The sequence below is a fragment of the Calliopsis andreniformis genome, chromosome 9, assembly GCF_051401765.1.
Source record: "Calliopsis andreniformis isolate RMS-2024a chromosome 9, iyCalAndr_principal, whole genome shotgun sequence".
Classification (NCBI taxonomy): Eukaryota; Metazoa; Arthropoda; class Insecta; order Hymenoptera; family Andrenidae; genus Calliopsis; species Calliopsis andreniformis.
In genome coordinates, this window is record NC_135070.1 from 13,839,726 (window position 1) to 13,859,501 (window position 19,776).

Here is a 19,776-nt window from a genome sequence, read left to right on the forward strand (position 1 = left end):
AATAGACATCTCAGCGTCCAGTACGAATCACCCCGAAGATTTACACTGCGCTTCAATAAACGGCTCTCGTCCTTTTCGTAGGATCGATCTATCCGGAACAAACGTCTATTTCATATCGTTGGTGAAAGAAATTCCGACTTCTGACCCCCTCAGGGAGCGCGGCAGTCGAGAGGGTCGGGCGAGGCGACAGACTTTATGAGTCTCTGCACCTCCGCAGAATGAGATCGGCCGCGAATTTATTCCACGGGCAATTACGAGCCTGTTCACCGTCTCCTCGCATTGGGAATTCGCCGCGACGTAACCAGCGCCGCGATTTCGATGATATCGGTGTCAGGTATAACGCATCTTCGAGATATCGGTTATCGATTACAGCCCCGAGGCGTTTAGAACGAGACGAATCCTTCAGCCCCTCAGCTCGCAGCTACGACCGGTGATAAATTATGGAGGGACTTTGAATTCCATACATGCTACCAAGATCCATATACCTATACCGTTGCACGCCGATCCCATTGATCTCGATCTCGCATATAGACCACCCTCTTCTCGCTCGCGCGCTCCTTCGCCTTTGATACCTTCGCCACCGACATACACGACCCAAGGCGTCGTGTATGTGAAAGCGATGTGTGTCACCCCGTTACGCATAAACCTGTGAATCGCGTCGGATCGAATGAGAGAGTATTATCATCATCAAGATTCAACGCGTCGGTGTAAAAACAACGTGCTCCCCATTCCGCGGGGACATCAGTCTTCATGGTACCTCGAGGAGTCTAACCAGGGAGAATGAAAGGGGGCTGAGTATACTTGAAAATAACTTGAAAAATACGAATATTGTGATCATGAAGGCTGGTATAGTTTGCTGGAGAAAGCCTGGAGGGAAAGGAATGGGAAGATGTCAGGGAAAAGTGGCCTTGTTCGATCAAACAGGGGTAGGAGGATTTTAGATCGAGTATAGTGTTTCATGTGTTTTATGGTGATTGATGTAACAGTATATTTTGATCTACTTTTGCTTTCTGCTGTAATTTGTTGAGTTCTAAAGAGTGGATCGTGTATGGTTCATTTTCTCGAAGTCCAGCTTATGATGGAATTTCTTGTAGCTAGAAAGTTCAATCAAGTATTCTTTAAAATTGTTCTACCTAAAATTAGGATTACTGTGCTAATATAACTTAGGATTACTGTGCAAAATTGAAGTTTAAAAACGCAGGAAGTGTTCCATCATTTCAAGAAAAAGAAACAGTACCTATTTTATCAGCGGAGGAAGAAGACAGACAGGGACGAAGGGAATTAAGGACGATAATTGACAAGGGAACCAGCTTCGCGTCAGCTTCTTAACCCCGACTTCCCTGGAATAACGATAAATCTTTTTCAACCCTCTGCAAGATATCATTCGACGCGGCATCTCCAGGAAATTCCACACAGAATTTGCCGAAATCCTGCAGACTGTGTGTATCCAGTTGGAGATAGAAATCCGATTTTCCCTGGACAGACATAATCCTTTCTGCACCTAGCAATTTGCTCCAGCAGCCGAATTCCTTCGCTTGTATCGAATGATCTGACCAGCATGGACGAAAATCAATCAATCTTCGCGAAAATCAATAACGTGATTACAAAATTACGAGTCGTTTAGTCACGTTAGCGAGGAAGCTCATCAATCAGCCGTGCCATTGTTGCTTGAATCGGTTCGCTGGTGACCAGATCGAATAGACGGTAATTTTTCATTAATCAACGAAAAACTCTGGGTATAAAACCGGTGCTGTCATCCTATGAACTATTCGATTCGTGTACTTTTTTCGTTTATTATTTTTTGAATTTTTAGCCAACCTCGATTATGCTATGAATTTTTATCTGCATTGCTTCGTGGGTTAAAAGAGTATTTCATTAAAATATTTTTATTTCAGTAAATGTTATGGTAATCATATACAAAGAACTTACTTCGTTCATATGCAAGAATACACGTTACACGCGAACCTTAAAAAAATTGAGACATCCTACAGACGAAAACAGCAATAGAAACGTATTCTACCGAACATAAAAGAAATTCCGTTCTCTGGCAAGGGTAACATCTGAACCACATATTTGTTGAGTGTTCTACGTTACTTTACTCGTAGTCTGCATCGTCCGTTTGTAGTGATCACGATGAGCGTATGCGGAAGCACGGACATATAAAACTTGCTATCATATGCAAATTCTTTGAAAGCACACTGCGCCTCCATTTGGATCGCGTGCTTGTGTCGGGAATTGTATGTACGGTACCCACAGAAAACTGAGCGTTTAGGTTCCCTCGTATTCAAATCTTGCCTCTCTTCAGTTAGCAGTGCACTAATCCCTCTGCTATCAAGTACCATCACGTTACGTTTTAACACTTTTCAAATATTATATTTCCATCTGAAATTATATTTTATCTACTGTATAAATTTAACCATCTCAAAAAATCGAATTATCTCCATATGGAAACCCGCTTTACCGACGCTATATAATATTAAATAAATATTAGGGAGCAGTATCTTTTGGAAAAATTCAAGTGTCAGTATTTTCCGAAGCACCGCTGAAGCCATCCAGGTATTAATTCCTTCATACAGCGTAGCTACGTCACACGTTTCGATCGAGAAATGAGCTTTCCACAGTCTGCGATGCGACATGGAATATCGCGCCTGATTCACTTTGCCTCTGCGGAACGACAGAGGAACCGCGAGGGCTCGAGACACGTGTATCGATTCCCCGTATTGCGCACGAAATAGTTCAATTTCACGCTGGGAACCAGATTTTTTCGGGCTTCTTCTGATATACAAGCGTTTCGATTCCACGGGAGAAGGAGCAATATATCCGAACAGAAGCGCGATTCCTTTAACAGAGAGATGGAAATTGTTCGGAAGGCGTAGAATGCTGGATATTATCGCAGAGATTGCAAATACCGGAAGCGGCGGAGAAAATATACGGGGGCATAGAATTGATTATAATAACTTGAACTCATTATAGAGCTTCCAGCTGAAACGTTCGTATATTTTTTTTCTGGGTCTCATTAACTCCGAACCTCGTTATTTTCGTTGCATGTGCATTACTTTTGTTTATCGGAGGAACTCGCTTCTATTCGTTCGTTGTTTTCACATGCGGTCCATCCACCACTATCCTGCATTATTATTATTATTAGTGCAAACAACGAGAACCTTCGGTATAGGTGTTTATTGTGCAGAATATTACGCGAAGCAGGGTTACAGTAAACATTACGAATACTTCATGAAATTCAAATTTCCTTACCGATGCCCTTTAGTACCACAATGCTTCTGAATATTCTATTTTATTTGCTTCGAGAGACAAAACCAGAGGAATAATAAATTTTGAAGTTAATCACTTGTATAGTAAAATAATAATCAAAGAACATTGAAAAGAAGGACATAGTATGAAATTCGATAATTTCCATATGAAATTTCAAAGCAGCTGATCGCTTGCATAATCCTAGGGCTAAAGTAGTTCTGTAGATATAGGGTTAGCACTGTTCGTGGAACTTAAAATCGCGTTCATAATTACATCCAACATCCAGTTACTATAAAACTTCCATACTAGGAAATTGATTGGAGAAAGGTTTCACGATACGAAAGAACTACTGGTTCATGATATTGGAAGGTACTGAGTCGTGCCTAGCGAACCGCATAACACTTATCTCTCGCGCAAAGTTTCTCTGCCAGCTGTCTGATCGACGATATTCGCCGTTTAAAGAAATCTACTATTTCCCAATGGTGCGATTCGCTCAAAAAGAATCTTCGTTTGAATGGAACGGAGCGTTTTTTCTTCCTTTTTCTCTTATCAGCTTAACGAGCTTTTTTTAACCATCCGATAACGTGCCTGTCTTTTCCTTCTCTCTCTCCCTCTCTCTCTTTATAATAGTTACTCACTTTTTCTTTTCCTCCGTGATTCAATTTCTGTGTACCTTCCACCTTCTCCCTATTCTTCGATTCCCTTCACCCCTCCCTCTCCTTCAACTTTCTGTTACTCCTCTCTGCTCCCTTGTATAAAGAGATCTCCCTTGGTTATTTCTTCGCCAGGATATTTAAGGTCGTACCTCTATTTTTCACTTTTTGGTTCTTCAGTCTTTATATTCTAGCTCTACCCGTCGCTTTACCTGCACGTTTTCATATTTTCTCATCTCCAATTCCTCTCCGACACTTTTCATCGTCGTCTCCTATATGATTACTTCTCACCTCCTCCGATTCGAATTTTCTTTCACTTCATTTCCTTCCTTCTCTTCGTTTCGCGCCCTTTCGAGCGCGAATTCAGGCAATCCTGTTAGGAACCTCATGTTCCGCGTAGCTAGATCAGCGCCAGTTACGTCTAATTTCGCGAACGTGCTCGATTAGCTGCCTCCTGCCTTCTTACGCTCAAGTTCTCCAGCTTGAATTGCGGATAACGCTTACGACATTCCGTTTACCGATACTAACGAGAGTGTTCCTCGTTACGAGCTGACACTACTCGCGTTTTACACCCTCTCTGCCTCTATTCGACGCGTCTACTTCGTCTTGACGTAAATAGACGGCTGACCCGCTAATAACAAGTGGATAATACTGTTGAGGATACCTCGCTGTATCGTTAAAGAGAGATCGACCTGAGTTTGAGCCAAGACAATCTTTTAGGTTCGTTTAAAGGAGAAGTATACCTTAGAGAGTCACCTGATTTAGTAATTTCAAGATGTGAATCTGTTCTTCTGAGTCTTAATTACAGCATAATCATACATTTTTGAAAAGTTAACATAGTCTTTATTTTAGTATTTATTATTTTCTACAGCTTCGCTTTGACTATTGAAATAGAAACCAAATACTATCACATGGTTACACTTCTTAAAAACGGACAACTATTTTCTAAGAACATATACCTCTGGTTGCAACAAAGACAAAACGACACAAAGCTCATATCTCTATTCTGAAGATACATTCAAAGCTTCAAATCTAAAGTCTACAAATTCGCAGCTTGCTGTATTTTCTCTATTTAAAATCTTTCTAAAACTCAATTTCGCAGACTCCGATTCAGGAGTAAATTGAAATTTTTTCGAAACCGAGGATATACCGTTTTGCCTACCAAGCACAGGTACACTGCATACACCGTATGCAGCGGAAAGGTAAAGCAATTTTTAATGAACTCTGGAATTTTTCCACCTCTACTTTATTCCCTTTAATATTCCTTTTAATAACATATCCATGTGGTTGGTGCAGGTGTACATAGTGGGTCACACGGCGCCGGGGGTGGACGATCGTGAAAGCGGAGCGGCAGCTCTAAGCGAGAGGCACAACGCCAAATACCTTGAGCTGATCCGTCTCTACTCGGACATCATTCGCGGTCAGTTCTTCGGTCACTGGCACTCGGACACATTCCGCGTGGTTTACAGCGACACAGGTACGTTCCTATTCTTTCTTGACCTACAGGCAGTTGAACGGCATCGACCGTTCCCAGGGTTGAATCGATGCGCCAGCTTTTTACACTCTGCGGTTCTTTCTCGGCAAACGGCTGCCTCTGTGTCCTGTACTCGTAACTTACGTTCGCTTCACGCTACATTTTCCGCGCTTTTACAGCGGCCTCTGCTTTTCCCCTCCGCTTTTCTTCGCGGTTTCAGCTTAATAACGTGGAATTTTCGCGGAAGGAGGGAGGGGGGGAACGTTTAATCTTCACTGCACACCGAAATGGAATCGATGTCGCGCTCGTTTTTTCCGCGCACCGCCAGCGTACAAAGTAACATATTTGTTGAATATCGTTTCGTTCGTGATATTCGGCGACTCTGCTCTTGCAGAGGGTTTCGTTTTATTGTTACTTTGTCGGTGGCAGATTGAAACCTGGGTCGTTACTCGAGGCTTTTTTAGCGATACGGTATTGGCTGAGCTCGAACGTGTCCTACTTCGGAGCACGGCAGGATGGAGAGAACCGTGCGGTTCGATTCCTTTATTAAAACTTCCTATGGATACAAGTTGACAGTAGGAACTGTGCGTCGAGCTCCGAGCGGATAATTATTTGCGTAACGGTGGAGCTTTGAATATCAAGAGTATAGACATTTGTCGATGGACTCGCGGCTTAAAGGAGAACCTACTGAATAGGAAATGGAAATTAGAGGATATTGAACGTGGAAGTGGATGCATGTGAAGTTGTGAAATGTTTACGATAGTTTTTAAACTTTATGCTGTGTTTCAAACGGCGTGCGCTTTAAAATACCTCGGATACGAAAATACACAAGTAGCATATCTCGATCAAAGAGTCATAAATTGTTCACGGCTTTAAATTTAATAGAAATTTAAGACATTTTTCGTCGAATATTCTATAGGGTGACAATAAACGGTAAAACAGTAAATTCTTCAAGGTTTTACAGCTCCGTCGGGATGTACACTGTCGAGTCATATTTTTCCGGAGATTCTTTCAAAAATACTTGAAGCCAAGAACGATAATCAATAAATTCTCCGTTTTTAGTAGCGGAATAGTTTCCTTCCACTTTAGTTGCTGCTTTATTGGTCACGCTATCGTTTGATGCGTTTTTAAATCGAGTTCCTCTTTTTCGATCCTCACGCCCCATATGCCGCTAGTATTAAGATCGTATGGCCATGTGTACGAAGATAATGGGAACTGATGGAACTGATCGTGAAACATGTACGTGCCGGCAGGTGTGCCAGTATCTTGGATTATGATGGCGCCCAGTGTGTCGCCGAGCCGGCCTGGAGGGCCCAACAATCCAGGTTTAAGACTGTACAAGTTTGAAACCGATACTGGTCAGGTGAGAAACGCTCGCAATTGTCTATAATCTCCATTTTGTTTATGACGGTCTATTTCCACTACCGTTTATTTGGAGTGTACTTGGAGCCTGGTTAAAACGCTCATATTTTTTCTCAATAGGAAGTCTCTGTAAACAGATTGTGTTATGTCTATAATGAACTTAAAATAATTTAGTAATCTCCTCAATTATCCAATATTGAATTCGATTGAGCAATTATGGAATGAAATACATCTGAAAGTGCAGTAGAAGTGTTTAACTCCGTTAAAAGCTGTGGATTCATTTATAAGATCTCTGGAAGGAAAGTCAAGAAATAACTCGTAATGATTTGAGTTGATTAAACAATCAGTGATAACAATCCATTTAAAGGGACTTATATTAAGATGACGATGCAAACGTTTTAATCAGATTCCACAAAGTGGTCAAACATTTAAGAACAGTAGTGTATGTGACGTTGCAATGCAAAGAGCTGTAGTAATATACGTGTAACTTGGCCTGCTCTGCTCTCGTGTTCAGATCCTGGATTACACGCAGTACTATCTTAACCTACCGCAAGCGAATGAAATCAGGAAGGCGAACTGGATAGTCGAGTACACACTCCGCCAGTACTACGACCTTCAGGAAATAACGGCTTTCAGTCTTCACGACTTAGCCGAACGATTCACGCAATCCAATAATAACGCCTTCGTCAGGTACGTAAAGCGTTAAGGCGATGACAAATTTTTCGATCGCTAACAGGCAACGTGACCGTGATCGTATCGTGGACAGGAGTCATAGATCATCTGTGTTCGACCTGGACGAATTAGAGCACGTGCTCGTGGAACATGGGGTATTACTCTCGGGCGTTTCAGGTAACATGACACGGGATTTTCACCTTTCCTTTTTCCTATCGCTTCTAGGGTATCTTCTACCACCATTAAGTCCCTGGTCTTCTGAACAATTTTTTCCAATTTCACTGACGATGGATATCCATGACCTCGTTCCTCATTTTCTTTGCCACTGATACCTTCCATCGATTTTTCATGGAATTACTCTGTATCTTCCCCTTCTGTTAATCACGCTATTGCATTTAATCCATCCTCCACCCTGAGTCTCTCTTGGAACAGTAACAATCCTGAAAAAAAAGTGAATTCGAAAGCTTTCGTTCACCTTCCAATCGATAATCATTTATTTTCCACCGTACAGGACAGCCCACTTATTTTTGTGTCCTCGAGGTACCTTGCATCCATCCTCGTCCTCTATAACGCGAAACGTACTCGCGCGGCATGTCCCGGAATATCTATGCCGGCTCCCGAAGCCTTCTAACAAACGACTGACACAAATTGCTCGTGACAAAGTGACCCCCGGAACGAGGCACCTGTACCCCTTGCGCGCAGGCTGACAAAGTGCCCGACACCGTTCGCCGGCGTTTACACGATCCGATGCGGCGATTGCGTGAGATACACCCCCGTATCCTGCCAGGTCGAGCCACGGATTAATAATTTCCATATTTCTCGAGTAATTATCCGGGGCGATAATTCCGAGCCGGTTGACGCTGATAACTGTCTACCCTTTTCAACGCAATCGCGCCATTACGATGCTAATGACTGTCCCGATACGGTTCCTCTCGGCTCACGTTCGCCCAGGCGTCACCCAGCCTGATTATCTTTCGGCGCACGCCGCGCTTATGTTCTCGTAGATATTACGCGGCGAACATGGTCTCGCTGCCGCGGGACACCGAGCAAGTTTGGGGCTGCGGGGGCCCTTTGAACCAAGCCTGCGCCCTCCGCCACTACTGCACAGTCACCCGGCTGAACCCCGAGTCCTTCAAGGAGTGCTACTCGACGTACGCGTACGCTCTTGCGTCGACTGGACCGTCCAGTCCCCGTCTCCACCTATCGCCGAGCCTGCTGTTGCTGCTGGTCTGCGCGGAGCTGCTGTGGAACCGGTAGGTCGTCGCGACGCGAACGTCGAGACGAACGACGGCTGCGATACGAACGGACCGCAGCTTCTCGACTCCCTCGTCGGTACTCGCGCGCGACCCTCGAGTACCAGCTTCAGCCGTCGATTCCGCTGGATCCTCGCGCTGAAGAAGGCTAAAGGTGGCCAGGTCGCGTTCACTGCCCGATAGTCCTGGAGCAGGGCGAAGGAGGGAGGGTGCGCCGATACGCGTTGCAGCGAGCGATCTATTGTGTCTCTGTGTCTGTCTCTTTGTCTACGTCTCTCCTCTCCACGTCGTATTGCGCGAAGGGTTCGAACGTGTCGGGGGGGAAAGAAAGGCCAGGCCGACGGGGGATTGATCGTCGGTGGGCACGGTGTCGCTCCGAGCAACCGCCCCGCCCCCGCAGGCCGATCGAACCGATCGTTTAATTACTTGGCCCGCTGAAATTTCACGGTCCCCGGCGCAATTGGCATCCAATCGGCGACGAGTGGTCAGGTCTGGGGGAGCGGCACTCGAGGCTCCCGAGGGCCAGCGCGACGAGCCGTGGCGGGTCGCGACGCGATCGGAGAGACTGGAGGTCCTCTCATGTGAATTTAACGAAGAAATGAAAACAGTCCTTGATGTTGTACTTCTCTTAAACGTTCGGTGTGCGTTGTTTTAACACGAGGAAATATTATAGCGCGAGCCGGGTACACGGGCAACGACGTGAAAGGGAACTGTCGGGCCGTGGTGCTCGACGCGCACGATCCATCCCTTGAAGCTGCTAACATTTTCTGATGTCGTCGCGCGGGTCGTTTGTAACATTGATAGGCAACTGACGGCCGCGTGGCGACTGCGTCTGAGCGTAATAGCTTAAAGGGCCACGATATTCGTAACACCATTTCGCGATTGTCGGAACGATGCAGTATTTCTTAATAAACGAGTCATGGATTTGTATCGAGTGGTGGTTTGATTGACCCTCTCATTTCAATGTATCCAAGACCCTTTGAGATACTGTGCAGAGGTGAGCAAAGGTTCAGCGAAAGATTTTATCCTTATGATCAAGTGTATGCTCATCCATGATCATCATCATCTCTAACTCCAGTTAGAGATTGCTCGCTAATTCATAGGTGAAACGACAGTTCAATCCCTGTCACATTTCGTTGGGCTTCTTCTCACTCCTGCGCTGTTCTAGTTCTGTAGTTTGGGAACGAACGTACGAGACCTGATGGCGTGGAGTTGGAACGTTGTTACATCACGTTGTAAGTTATATGTTGGTATGTAATATTCCTTCGTCACAATACTATATTTTGAAGTTATTTAGAGGCAATAAATTATTGAATAAAATCATTTTTTGTTACCAAGAAATCACTGAAATCGACGTGTTAAACGACATCGACAATTTTGGATAGTGACATGACGAAGTATTAATAATTCAAGATACGCCAAAATGTGTCTGACGCGTGGATCTATTTTACTGGCGGCAGAGCATGTTATCCAGCAGGCAGCGAGCAGTAGAATAGGTCTCCGCGTCGGATACAGGTCAGACACATCTATCTATGTATTTTCAACACGTAATATCTTAGAAAGGAAGCCTCAAACGAAATTCTAACACTCTTGTCATACATGCTGTATAAAGAGCACCGTATATTTATTAAAATTCTTTCTTTAAAAACTATTGAATATTACTGTAAATCTTTAACAACTAAATAACTTTGAAAGACATTAAGATGACAAAATTGAGGGATCTCGAGGTCTTCCTGAAAAAGTCATCTCTACTAAAAAAAATTACCAATCTAGTAAGAAGAAAAGTAATAGGACGTAAAATGCAGGGGCTTTGCTTCTCAAGTTACGAAGAATTAAAGAAAATGGTGTGCCTCTTGTTATAATTGATTGTTGACATTGGAACCGCTTTCGCATTAGAAGTGCATTAACGGAAAGGCGCGCTACCGTGATCTCGACATGCAATCGGGAAAGAAAACAACGTCGGACAGTGTAATTTAATCAAACGTCCTACAAGTCGTCACGAACAAGAACGTTTACGCGATTAAAGATTACATTAGCTTTCCTCGTGACCAAAGGAATTCTTGAGTCACCAAGAATTTCCGAGGATAGTATTAAAAGGTTACCAAGACTTTCCAACAGATAAAAACCACTATGGAATGTGCTGATACCATCTACTGCTATTTACGAATTGCATACTTAACACCAGAACGCGATTATGTTCTCTGATACTTAATCCGTTAGACTTTTAATGCAGTCGTATAATGCTTTAGAAATACGCTTTATTCAGCACTGAAAAAAAAGAAAATATATAATCGAATTATAATTTTATATAAGAAGGAGAATTACTTCTTTATTTTATGAATCAAGAGTGCAAGATGGTATTAGATAAGAAACTAAATAAAAAGTAAAATTTAAATTAACGCTATTACCTCAGTCAAGACCAGAATAGAAGAGTAACTTCAGTTCTCAGAAAATTCAAATCCAGCGACGAAGGTACAAAACGATACTAATTAATAAACCCAAGATTAGCAAGTTTCCAAGAGACACTACTGCAAAAAGAAAGCCCCACAAGCGGAGGTATATCGATTCCTTCAAAGCACTCGGCCACACATAACCCTTTAAACGCGCAATTTCCTCCCGCAATTACCGGAAGAACGGCCACGTAACGTCTTCCCCTGTTCCTGTCCGTATTTTTATACGGTCCCAGTAAGAGAAGGCAACGAGCCGCGCCGATGAGCAGTTACTCGAATCCAGAATTTACTCTCGGATAACAAGATAGACCAGCTCGGGGGTCTCAATTAATTCCGCAGTCGGGTATAGTTAGCGGCTAGCCAACTTCCGTAAACGAGCTCCGAGCGGTGGCGCGCGCGGTGACAGCAAATATGAAGATAAGTCGTTCATTAACGCGAAACGGACATTTAGCCGGAAAATGCGAGAATTTTGCCGGCGTAATGAGACTCTGGCCTTCCCTCTGCGGCCGCCAAGGAAACGAAGATTTCCTGACCGCTCTCTCCAGCCACCCCATAAACGGGACCTCCTGCCCGTTACTTCGCTCCTCGGCGTTCGACCGTCATTGTAACCAGGCGGAAACGGCGCTGGCTATGTCCCCCGCACGTGCCGCGAATCGCGCGCGCAGATTTTGCGAGCTGCGCTGTCGAGGATTTCCTACGTCCCACGGACATCGATACGCGAGCTGGGCGACGAGGCAATAAAAGTCCCATTGACGGTGACTTCTTTCACGTCGTTCCGTCTGGCATACCGATATTTTTCAGTGCCTCGTCGCTCGCTATCCCTTACAACCATGTAAAATTCACGAGGCTGCCTGGCGTTCTGACGTCACTGTCGCTTGCATCGACGGAACGTTTAGGGGCTCGCTGGGAAATCGACTCAAATGCTCGATAGACGAATGCACGGTTGCGTGGACGGGAAGTTCTGGGTCTGGGAAAATGCTGGAGTTAGCGAGGGGATTACGGTGCCTGTGTCTTGGATTTCAGCTTCGTCGTTGAAGGGGGATCCGTTTTTCTGGTATGTGCGTAGAAGCCAGTGAGGAAGGTAAGGGATAATGTCCTGGGCTCTGGGTTCGGGAGGGTACTCCGCAGTTTGAGTCTCTATTATTAGATGGAGAGCTTCTGCCATTTTACCTAGCTCAACGAAATTTACTTTCTGCTGCTTTTATTTTTGGTTGGGTAAGACAATAGTGGAATGAAGAGTAAGCTAAATTTGGGGAGAGGAATCGCATTGCTCGTTCAATTTAGAGTCGTAATGAAATTTAAGTGACACGCACGGGATTTGATTAAAAAATTGAAGATAATCTTAGGGAAGTATAAATAAAATTTGCCTTTATTTTGCCTTTATAGGAAAATATATATTATAGTGGAATGAGAATAGACTTTGCATTTATCCTCCAATGATATAGGTATTAAATAATTTATTATTCGTTGTGAGAATTGTGAGAAAAAGTGAGAACTGAAATTCTAGATTTTAAACAAAGCAAACGATTTGAAAATTTGAAAATTTGAAAATTTAAAAATTTGAAAATTTGAAATTTTGAATATTCGAATATTTCAATATTTGAAAATGAGAAAATTCAAATGCTTTCAGATTCAGTTTTATTTAAAATCCTATACATTATAATCCACATTCCAGGATATCTCCCGCAAAACTGAAGCGAAACGGTTTCGGTCATCAATCTCATTAGACAATATCTAAAGGCTGTCAGGATATTTATACGTTCACACAATGAATAGAGGAACTCTTAATTCCAGGATTATTTTCATCGACGCTCTAATTCCGGTAGCCGCGAAGCACTTTAGCCGCCTCGTTCTCGTTCGACTTCTCAGCGACGTCCCTTGTAATTCAAAACGCGAATAAACGATAATGGACTGCATTTCGTTCGATATAAAGCGTCCAGCGCTCGTCACGCAATCCGCTAGCCCCGCACTGGCGCGCTGTAACGAGAGAAAAGGCTCTTTTTTTTTTTTTATCAGATACCCTGAGGAACAATGGGGGCTACATTTAAGTCACAGGGGCAACGCGTTATGCGAATGTTTTTCATTACCGTGCCCGAACAATACAGGGTCTGGCGGACAATTGGATACCCGTGCTCTGGCGCGAGTCCCGCGACAATATCCCCACGTAAACGAGAACACGTGCAGACGACGGTGTACGTGCGCATCTGACGATGAAGCCTGTCACACACCAGAAACTCGAACTGTACTGTGCCACGTCGCTCCTCGTAACTTAGGCCGACATAATACAGCGCGAAACGCGAGCACAGAGAGGAAAGTCATTGGCGTCATCGATCAATCCGACGCACAAAAGCCCCGACCCACGGAAACGATGAAGCAATTGCATTGTGCACAGTGCAGGATGATCAACGCGAACTTTTTAGAGCGACGGTTCGACACACGTAATTTGGTAGAGTCGGTGTTGATGAGCAGGTCTACGGCGAAGCTTCAAATAAGGATAATGAGTGTCTGTCAAAATGTGATGACTTAACACTTTCTGATATTCTTGGATTTCTTGTGGCTGATAGAGAAAGTGTTTTTTATCAGATAATGATAATAATAGTAGCCCACGTAGGGAAGCTTCATATGGAATTTGATGACTCTATTCATTGAGTTCAGTATCATTCGAGGATCAGTGTAACATGTACGTAACTTTACGAAAACCATTTGTTTTTTAGTTAAATTAATAATACTAATTATTCAAGTTATTCGCAGTTACCTCAATTTTTTTGGGGTCTGTGTCTATCGAAACTGTTTTGTCGATTTTGTGTCCTGGAGCACATACATAGGAATTGGGAGAGAAGTTTGAGTAGTTAGTTTGTATACTCTTCCAAAAACAAACCGTATACTACTATCATGAACCAATAGGATTGATTGGATAAGCCAAAACACTCTCTGGCCATGTATAGACATATCACTACTACTAGAAAAGATCAAAGGTTATTTAAACTAACTTTTTGCACTCAAGTCTCGTTTACCATGGACTTTGATAGATTGTGATGTTTAAATGCATTAAAAGAATCACCCTTCGGTTCTTTTTCCCTCTTTTTCGAAATGTAAAGTCATCTGACGTACCGTGAAATATTTCCATAGTCCATACAGATCACTTTGCGACAGGGACACGATTATATCCTTGTGCGACCATCCGAGTACGCTCACGCAGGTTCGACAGCCGTACCCACGACAAATTGTTTCCATATTGCGTGACGTACGCGCGGAAATGTGTTACAGTGGCAAATGTGAGCATGAAGCTCTGCCAACTATACGCTCGCTAGGCGTCATTCGACCATGTCAGTGGTATGGAACTATTAAAGTGACGTAAAATTACATTGGATACGTGGCCATTTTGTGCTTTATTGGACGGACTATTTAGAGACCTTTTATTAATTCTTGGCTGCTGGGACGTGCTTGCAACGTTTTCTCTGATGGTAAAAATTATTACATTGAAAGTATTATAAAGTAAGATAGAGGTAAGATGAGACAGACATTTTTACTTAAAAGAGACTAGTCATCCTAGTTCTAAATAAAAATATTTCTGTTGTGTAGGAATTTTTCATATTTCAGATAATTGTAATATCCAGTTCACTATCCTACCTATTTCTTTTGTCTACCTTTTCTCCCGATCTAATTGGGTACTGTAGACACATTGAATTTTTATGAAATCTGTTTCACATAAATTAAACTACTCAGAATATCAGGTACACAGGTCTTATATTATATATTTGAAGTGCAGTGTTTAGAATTTCGATACACTGAAATGGTACTCTCATATTGAAATTTAATATGTGCATTATTGCAGTAGCTAGTCGAAAATACTATATTGTCAATTCGAGAACAGAGGAAGTGGATGCTTAATATTTTATGTTTAATTAACCAAGGATTTATTCGAAAAGTTATTTTAACTTTAATAAATAACAAATTAGTAGGTAGTAAATTTAAAGTTAATTTCTTGTTCATGAGTATGAAATTATGAATACATTTTGCATTGTACTATAGTGACAAAATCAATTCAGCGACACAGAATTGATAAAAATAACGTAAAGCAAGATAGAAATGAGAGTAAATTTAAACAGGATTTCACAGTGTTCGATTTCAAATGTCACACATGTTTTTAAATTTATTTCCAAGCACATTAACGATGTTTTAAATATCACTCTGCATTCTAAAAGTCTTTTGAAAAGTAATGAAATTGTACCTTCAATACTGTTCCCTTAATTACTGCATGAAAATGCATTTAATATAATAAATCAGATAGATTAAGTTTAGTAGAGAACAAAAGGTAATTCGACGTGATTCAACTTTATTTCAGTAATTAACTTTCCATAATGTGCATCATTTGAGTATAATAAGGACTAAAAATTTGTGTACTTAAACGAAATGGTAATGTTCCACGGTATTAAACGTTATAAAATATAATTGCAGTCAATCTGATTAATTTGCAACAAGATGTTAAAATTGAATTTCCGCCAAAATAAAAGTACTTGAAAGCAAGCTATCTCAGACTTTCGACGAGAAATTTCCTTGTAATTACCGTTATATAGTTAAACTAATTGCCCTCGTTCGTACGATGCTGGGGATGGTAACTTCTAGTCAAGATGAAAATCTGATTAAAATAAAGGTTCCCACATTCACGTCTTACAAAGCGATTTCAATTTGAAGTGGAAATCTAGTCGAGTCATAATTTGTATCAGAATTTAAATTTATCATTTCCCTCTTTCGCTATTCCATCAAAAGTTCATCATAAATAATACCAGACGCATTTCTTTTGAGTCCACTTTTTCAATGTTCTCTGATATTTGTCTGATCCTAGCCTTTCCAAGATATCTTATCCCAAATTTATCTCGTCGCATCAAACTATATTCTGACTTTTGAAACAATGTACCTATACCGTGCTACCATGTCTCCATTGTAATACATACACGTGTTAACAATGAAACTTCATTCAGAAAGTTTGACATTGTCAAAATTCTTCGAATAACCTTTCTTCTCCATGACAATAAAAAGTTATTTTACAAGATGATATTTCGCACAGAAATATATTTCATTCTACTCCACATCCGTTCTTCCTCCGAAAGGAAAGACTTCACTCGTAAAAACTTTCTAAACTTCTTTTTTTCTACAAACCAACTCGCCGGAAGTCTGAAAAGACTGTAACGAACGGTACGGTGAATGTGGTCACACGGTCGAGAAAATTTTCATCCAACTCACTGCGTGCTCTCGCGAAATTTTTGCGAAACGACGAGCTCTCAATAAAAGATACAGGCGTTTTTGTCTCAGGCGCAAAACACAGACGTAAAACAAAATTTTCATAAATTTTTATTTGCTTCAGTAACAATGAACCGACAGAGAAAATATTCTAAAATCGTGCAATCGTCCTTTTATTTTCTTGGGTAAAATAAGTTGCAGGACGTTTGTATGACGTTTTCCAAATGCAACGAATTTCTTTCATAAGTCTTTGCTTGATGCGATAACAGTAGGCAAAGAGACAAAATGTTATGGGAAGTTCGTAAAAGAATACAATTTTTCTTTCGTCCTCGGAAATAAAATAAAGAAGGTTTCAAAACGAAATAATGTCCTCTGAGTCTAAAGGAATTTTTCATATATCTTAGCTTCTGTAATAACAGTAAACAGGGCGAGCACTGTTGCAAAGCTTTTCGAAGTGTTCTTTTCATTTTGTGAAATACGAACCGCGAAAAAGCAAACTTTTTTACTCGTTTTCCATGATCATTTTTCCTCACACGTGTGGACAAAAAGTTCCAATATCGTAGGTACAAATTGCTAAATATCAACAACCCCATCGATACTAAAAACTTTCCAAAGCAGCATAAACCAGCAAATCGAACCCTTTCTATACCACCACCATGGCAATGTAACTCAGCGAAAAAACCGATGAAATTGAATTGTTTCAGGAATTTTTTGTTGAATTATTTTTGCTGCACATGGTTTGCATTTTAGACTTTCTGTATGGACTGTAGGTTACGAAGTTGGACATTCATGTGTCCTCGGTATTGCGCTTTGCAACACCGTGTCAAATCCCACAACCAGTTTATTGTCACCAATCGCGATGGGCTTGGAAAATGTGTCCAAAGCTCAACATTTTTATCAATTCTTTTGTCGAGTCACTGAATCCATGAAAGCTCGAATTCAGTTTAAAATATCCTCGCTACATATAACTTAAACATATGTATTTCTCTGGTTCCAGATAATACAGTTTTATATTTAATTAAAATAAAGTATACATATAAAAATGAAAATAAAAATATAGAAAAATTATTCTTATGTAGAATAGGTACACGAACAAGTAATAATGTTCTTACGCACAGAATGTGGGGTACCTAGAAATAGTGCCCATCAATCGTACCTCAACTCGGAGATTAATTACCCTCTCTAAGGACTCATTACCCCTTTACAAGGGGCATGATGAATCGGTTATTAATAAAAAGGATGGAGCGCGGCCCATCGAGCAGCCACAGGGTGAAACCAGCCATTGGTTTGGATTTAATTTAAAACTTGAATTTTGTCGTAAGAGCACAGCGCAAGGCCGACAATTAGTTCATGAAAACTACGTGGCTTACAACTTCACCGAAAAGTTCGACGGGCGAAGGGAGATCGTTTGGGTCAGCAGAAGGCGTGGGAGGCGAACGCCAGACGGTTCTTAGCTATATGTAAACTCATTACAACAGAATGCCGACCGATCTCAGGATGTCACTCGGTTCGAGTGGAGGAGCATCGGGTTATCGCGTTAACGCTCATACGGTCTATCGACCGGCAGTACACTGTTGGATAAAGTAGCACGTATTACCCACCACAACGGACACATGCACAGCATAGCTACGTATGTGTGTGTGTCGAGTGACCTGGAATTTTCCAATCAGAATATGCCAGTATGTTTCGTAAGTGAAAATTAAGAAATAGATGTAGGATAATTTAATTTTACTTGTCTTATTCGTAGAATTTTAATGCTACTGGAATACCTTGCGAAATGAACTCCATAAACATAATCCTTATTTTTTAGTGAATTCATGGCAGTCTGTAGAAATAGCCAAGCCGAATACGTCAATATTTAATCATTAAAGTTGCTACATTATTTTTAGTTACTTAAAAGATTAGGAAATTTGAAGTTTGAAAATTTAAATATTTGAAAATTGAAAAGTTTGTAGGACATCCTCCATCACAGAAAATTGTAAAATGCAGAGACTTATAGTAAATATTTGATAGTATTAGTACTATCTTATCAACGTCTTAATGTTCCTACTGTTTGGAATATAGAATAATTAACGTTAGGAGAACGTGAGTTCATTGTCGAAATGAATGTATCTCGTTGTTCTTGTACTTTAATTTAGTTTCTGGTTCTCCTGTATACGCAAATTAACTCGAAGGAGAATAAACTTTCTAGTTTGTCGTTCTTTCTGATTTAATCAACATTCAGGCGGACAACCTCGTTGGTTCTCCGCTGCATCGAGTCTACTATACTTTCGTTTCTCTGACGCTACTCGATCTCTAATGGAGAACGGTGCTCCAAGCAGATCTTTGATCGAAGCTCGGGAACAGATTAGCCTCTGCTGTAATTTTAATCCGTGCAACGATACCCCGTCGTCGATAGGATGTGACGGGAGTAGTTGGGTCTGATCGGCAAACACGAGCCACTTTGAAGAGGAAGGATGGTCAACCGGCTCTCACATGCACAAACGATAGATCTGGAGCATATATGGTTGCCTCTCGACAAAGAAAGCAATTCTGTGTCTATATTGGATCCTAGTACGCGCAAAAAAAAATAATACTAATAGTACCACAAGCTTTGTGAGACAAAGTTGCAGATACTGGGGACTGACGATAAGAGACATCATTCAGGCTTCTCAAATTTCACTTAATTGGATCTCTTGTGTTTTTGCTATAATCTTTCAAAGATGGAGGAATATTTGAAACAAGAATCCTAAGAAATTTAGGAACTTAGTGATACCAAAAATTAAATAACTGAAAATAGTAGAAACTCTTATTTCTTTCTAGTCAAACAGCTTTTTTAGAGTTTAACAAAAATTGACCGATTTAATGGTAAATTCATCACATATTGCTAATACTTCGTTGAAATATTCTAAGCTAAAATTGGCGTTCTCATCAATCTCAAAACTTCCATACATTCTCCCCTTCCTACTTATAACACAAATCACATTCCGAGAAAAATTGAACAAGTTGCGCCGTATTCCAGTCAGACCAATGCATACTAATCCGCGTTCCGTGACCCATTTCACAGCGTCGGTGGCGTGAAAATGTCAATCAAGGTCGCGGCGCTGGGGGTCGCGGAACGTATTCGTCTAATTGAAACGGCGGTGCTCGAACAGGCGCGGCAGATCCGCGGCACCTAGGAAACGTTTCCCTCTCGCGTTTTAAATTAGTTCCTGAGCAAAGCCCCGGCGGTATGCCTGTTTAGCTGCGAAAGAGGTCGAGTCGCGTAGTTAAGGCTGTCACCGTCGCTTCTTATTTTAATCGCGATAATGGCGCCCTCCCTCGCGGCCTGAATATTTCCTGAATACCTCGAACGGGAAACGCTCGTTCACCTGACAAAAGTTTCTCGATAGACGTGAAGAGGGCGGAGAGAAGCGGTACGACGAAGACGCGGAGCGAAGTTT

The 19,776-nt window shown here is 41.6% G+C and overlaps 1 protein-coding gene across 3 annotated transcripts in view; it reads left to right on the forward strand.

Moving 5' to 3' along the window:
* Positions 1-8,815, forward strand: part of LOC143183792 (cyclic GMP-AMP phosphodiesterase SMPDL3A) — a 36,142-nt gene extending 27,327 nt beyond the window's left edge. For all 3 annotated transcript variants that reach the window (XM_076385512.1, XM_076385513.1, XM_076385514.1), the window contains 4 exons: positions 5,199-5,379; positions 6,630-6,739; positions 7,253-7,428; positions 8,415-8,815. In XM_076385512.1, the coding sequence (XP_076241627.1) occupies positions 5,199-5,379; positions 6,630-6,739; positions 7,253-7,428; positions 8,415-8,667 (720 nt within the window). In that variant the 3' untranslated portion in view covers positions 8,668-8,815. The remainder of the gene's footprint in view (positions 1-5,198; positions 5,380-6,629; positions 6,740-7,252; positions 7,429-8,414) is intronic.
* The last annotated feature ends 10,961 nt before the right edge of the window (positions 8,816-19,776 follow it).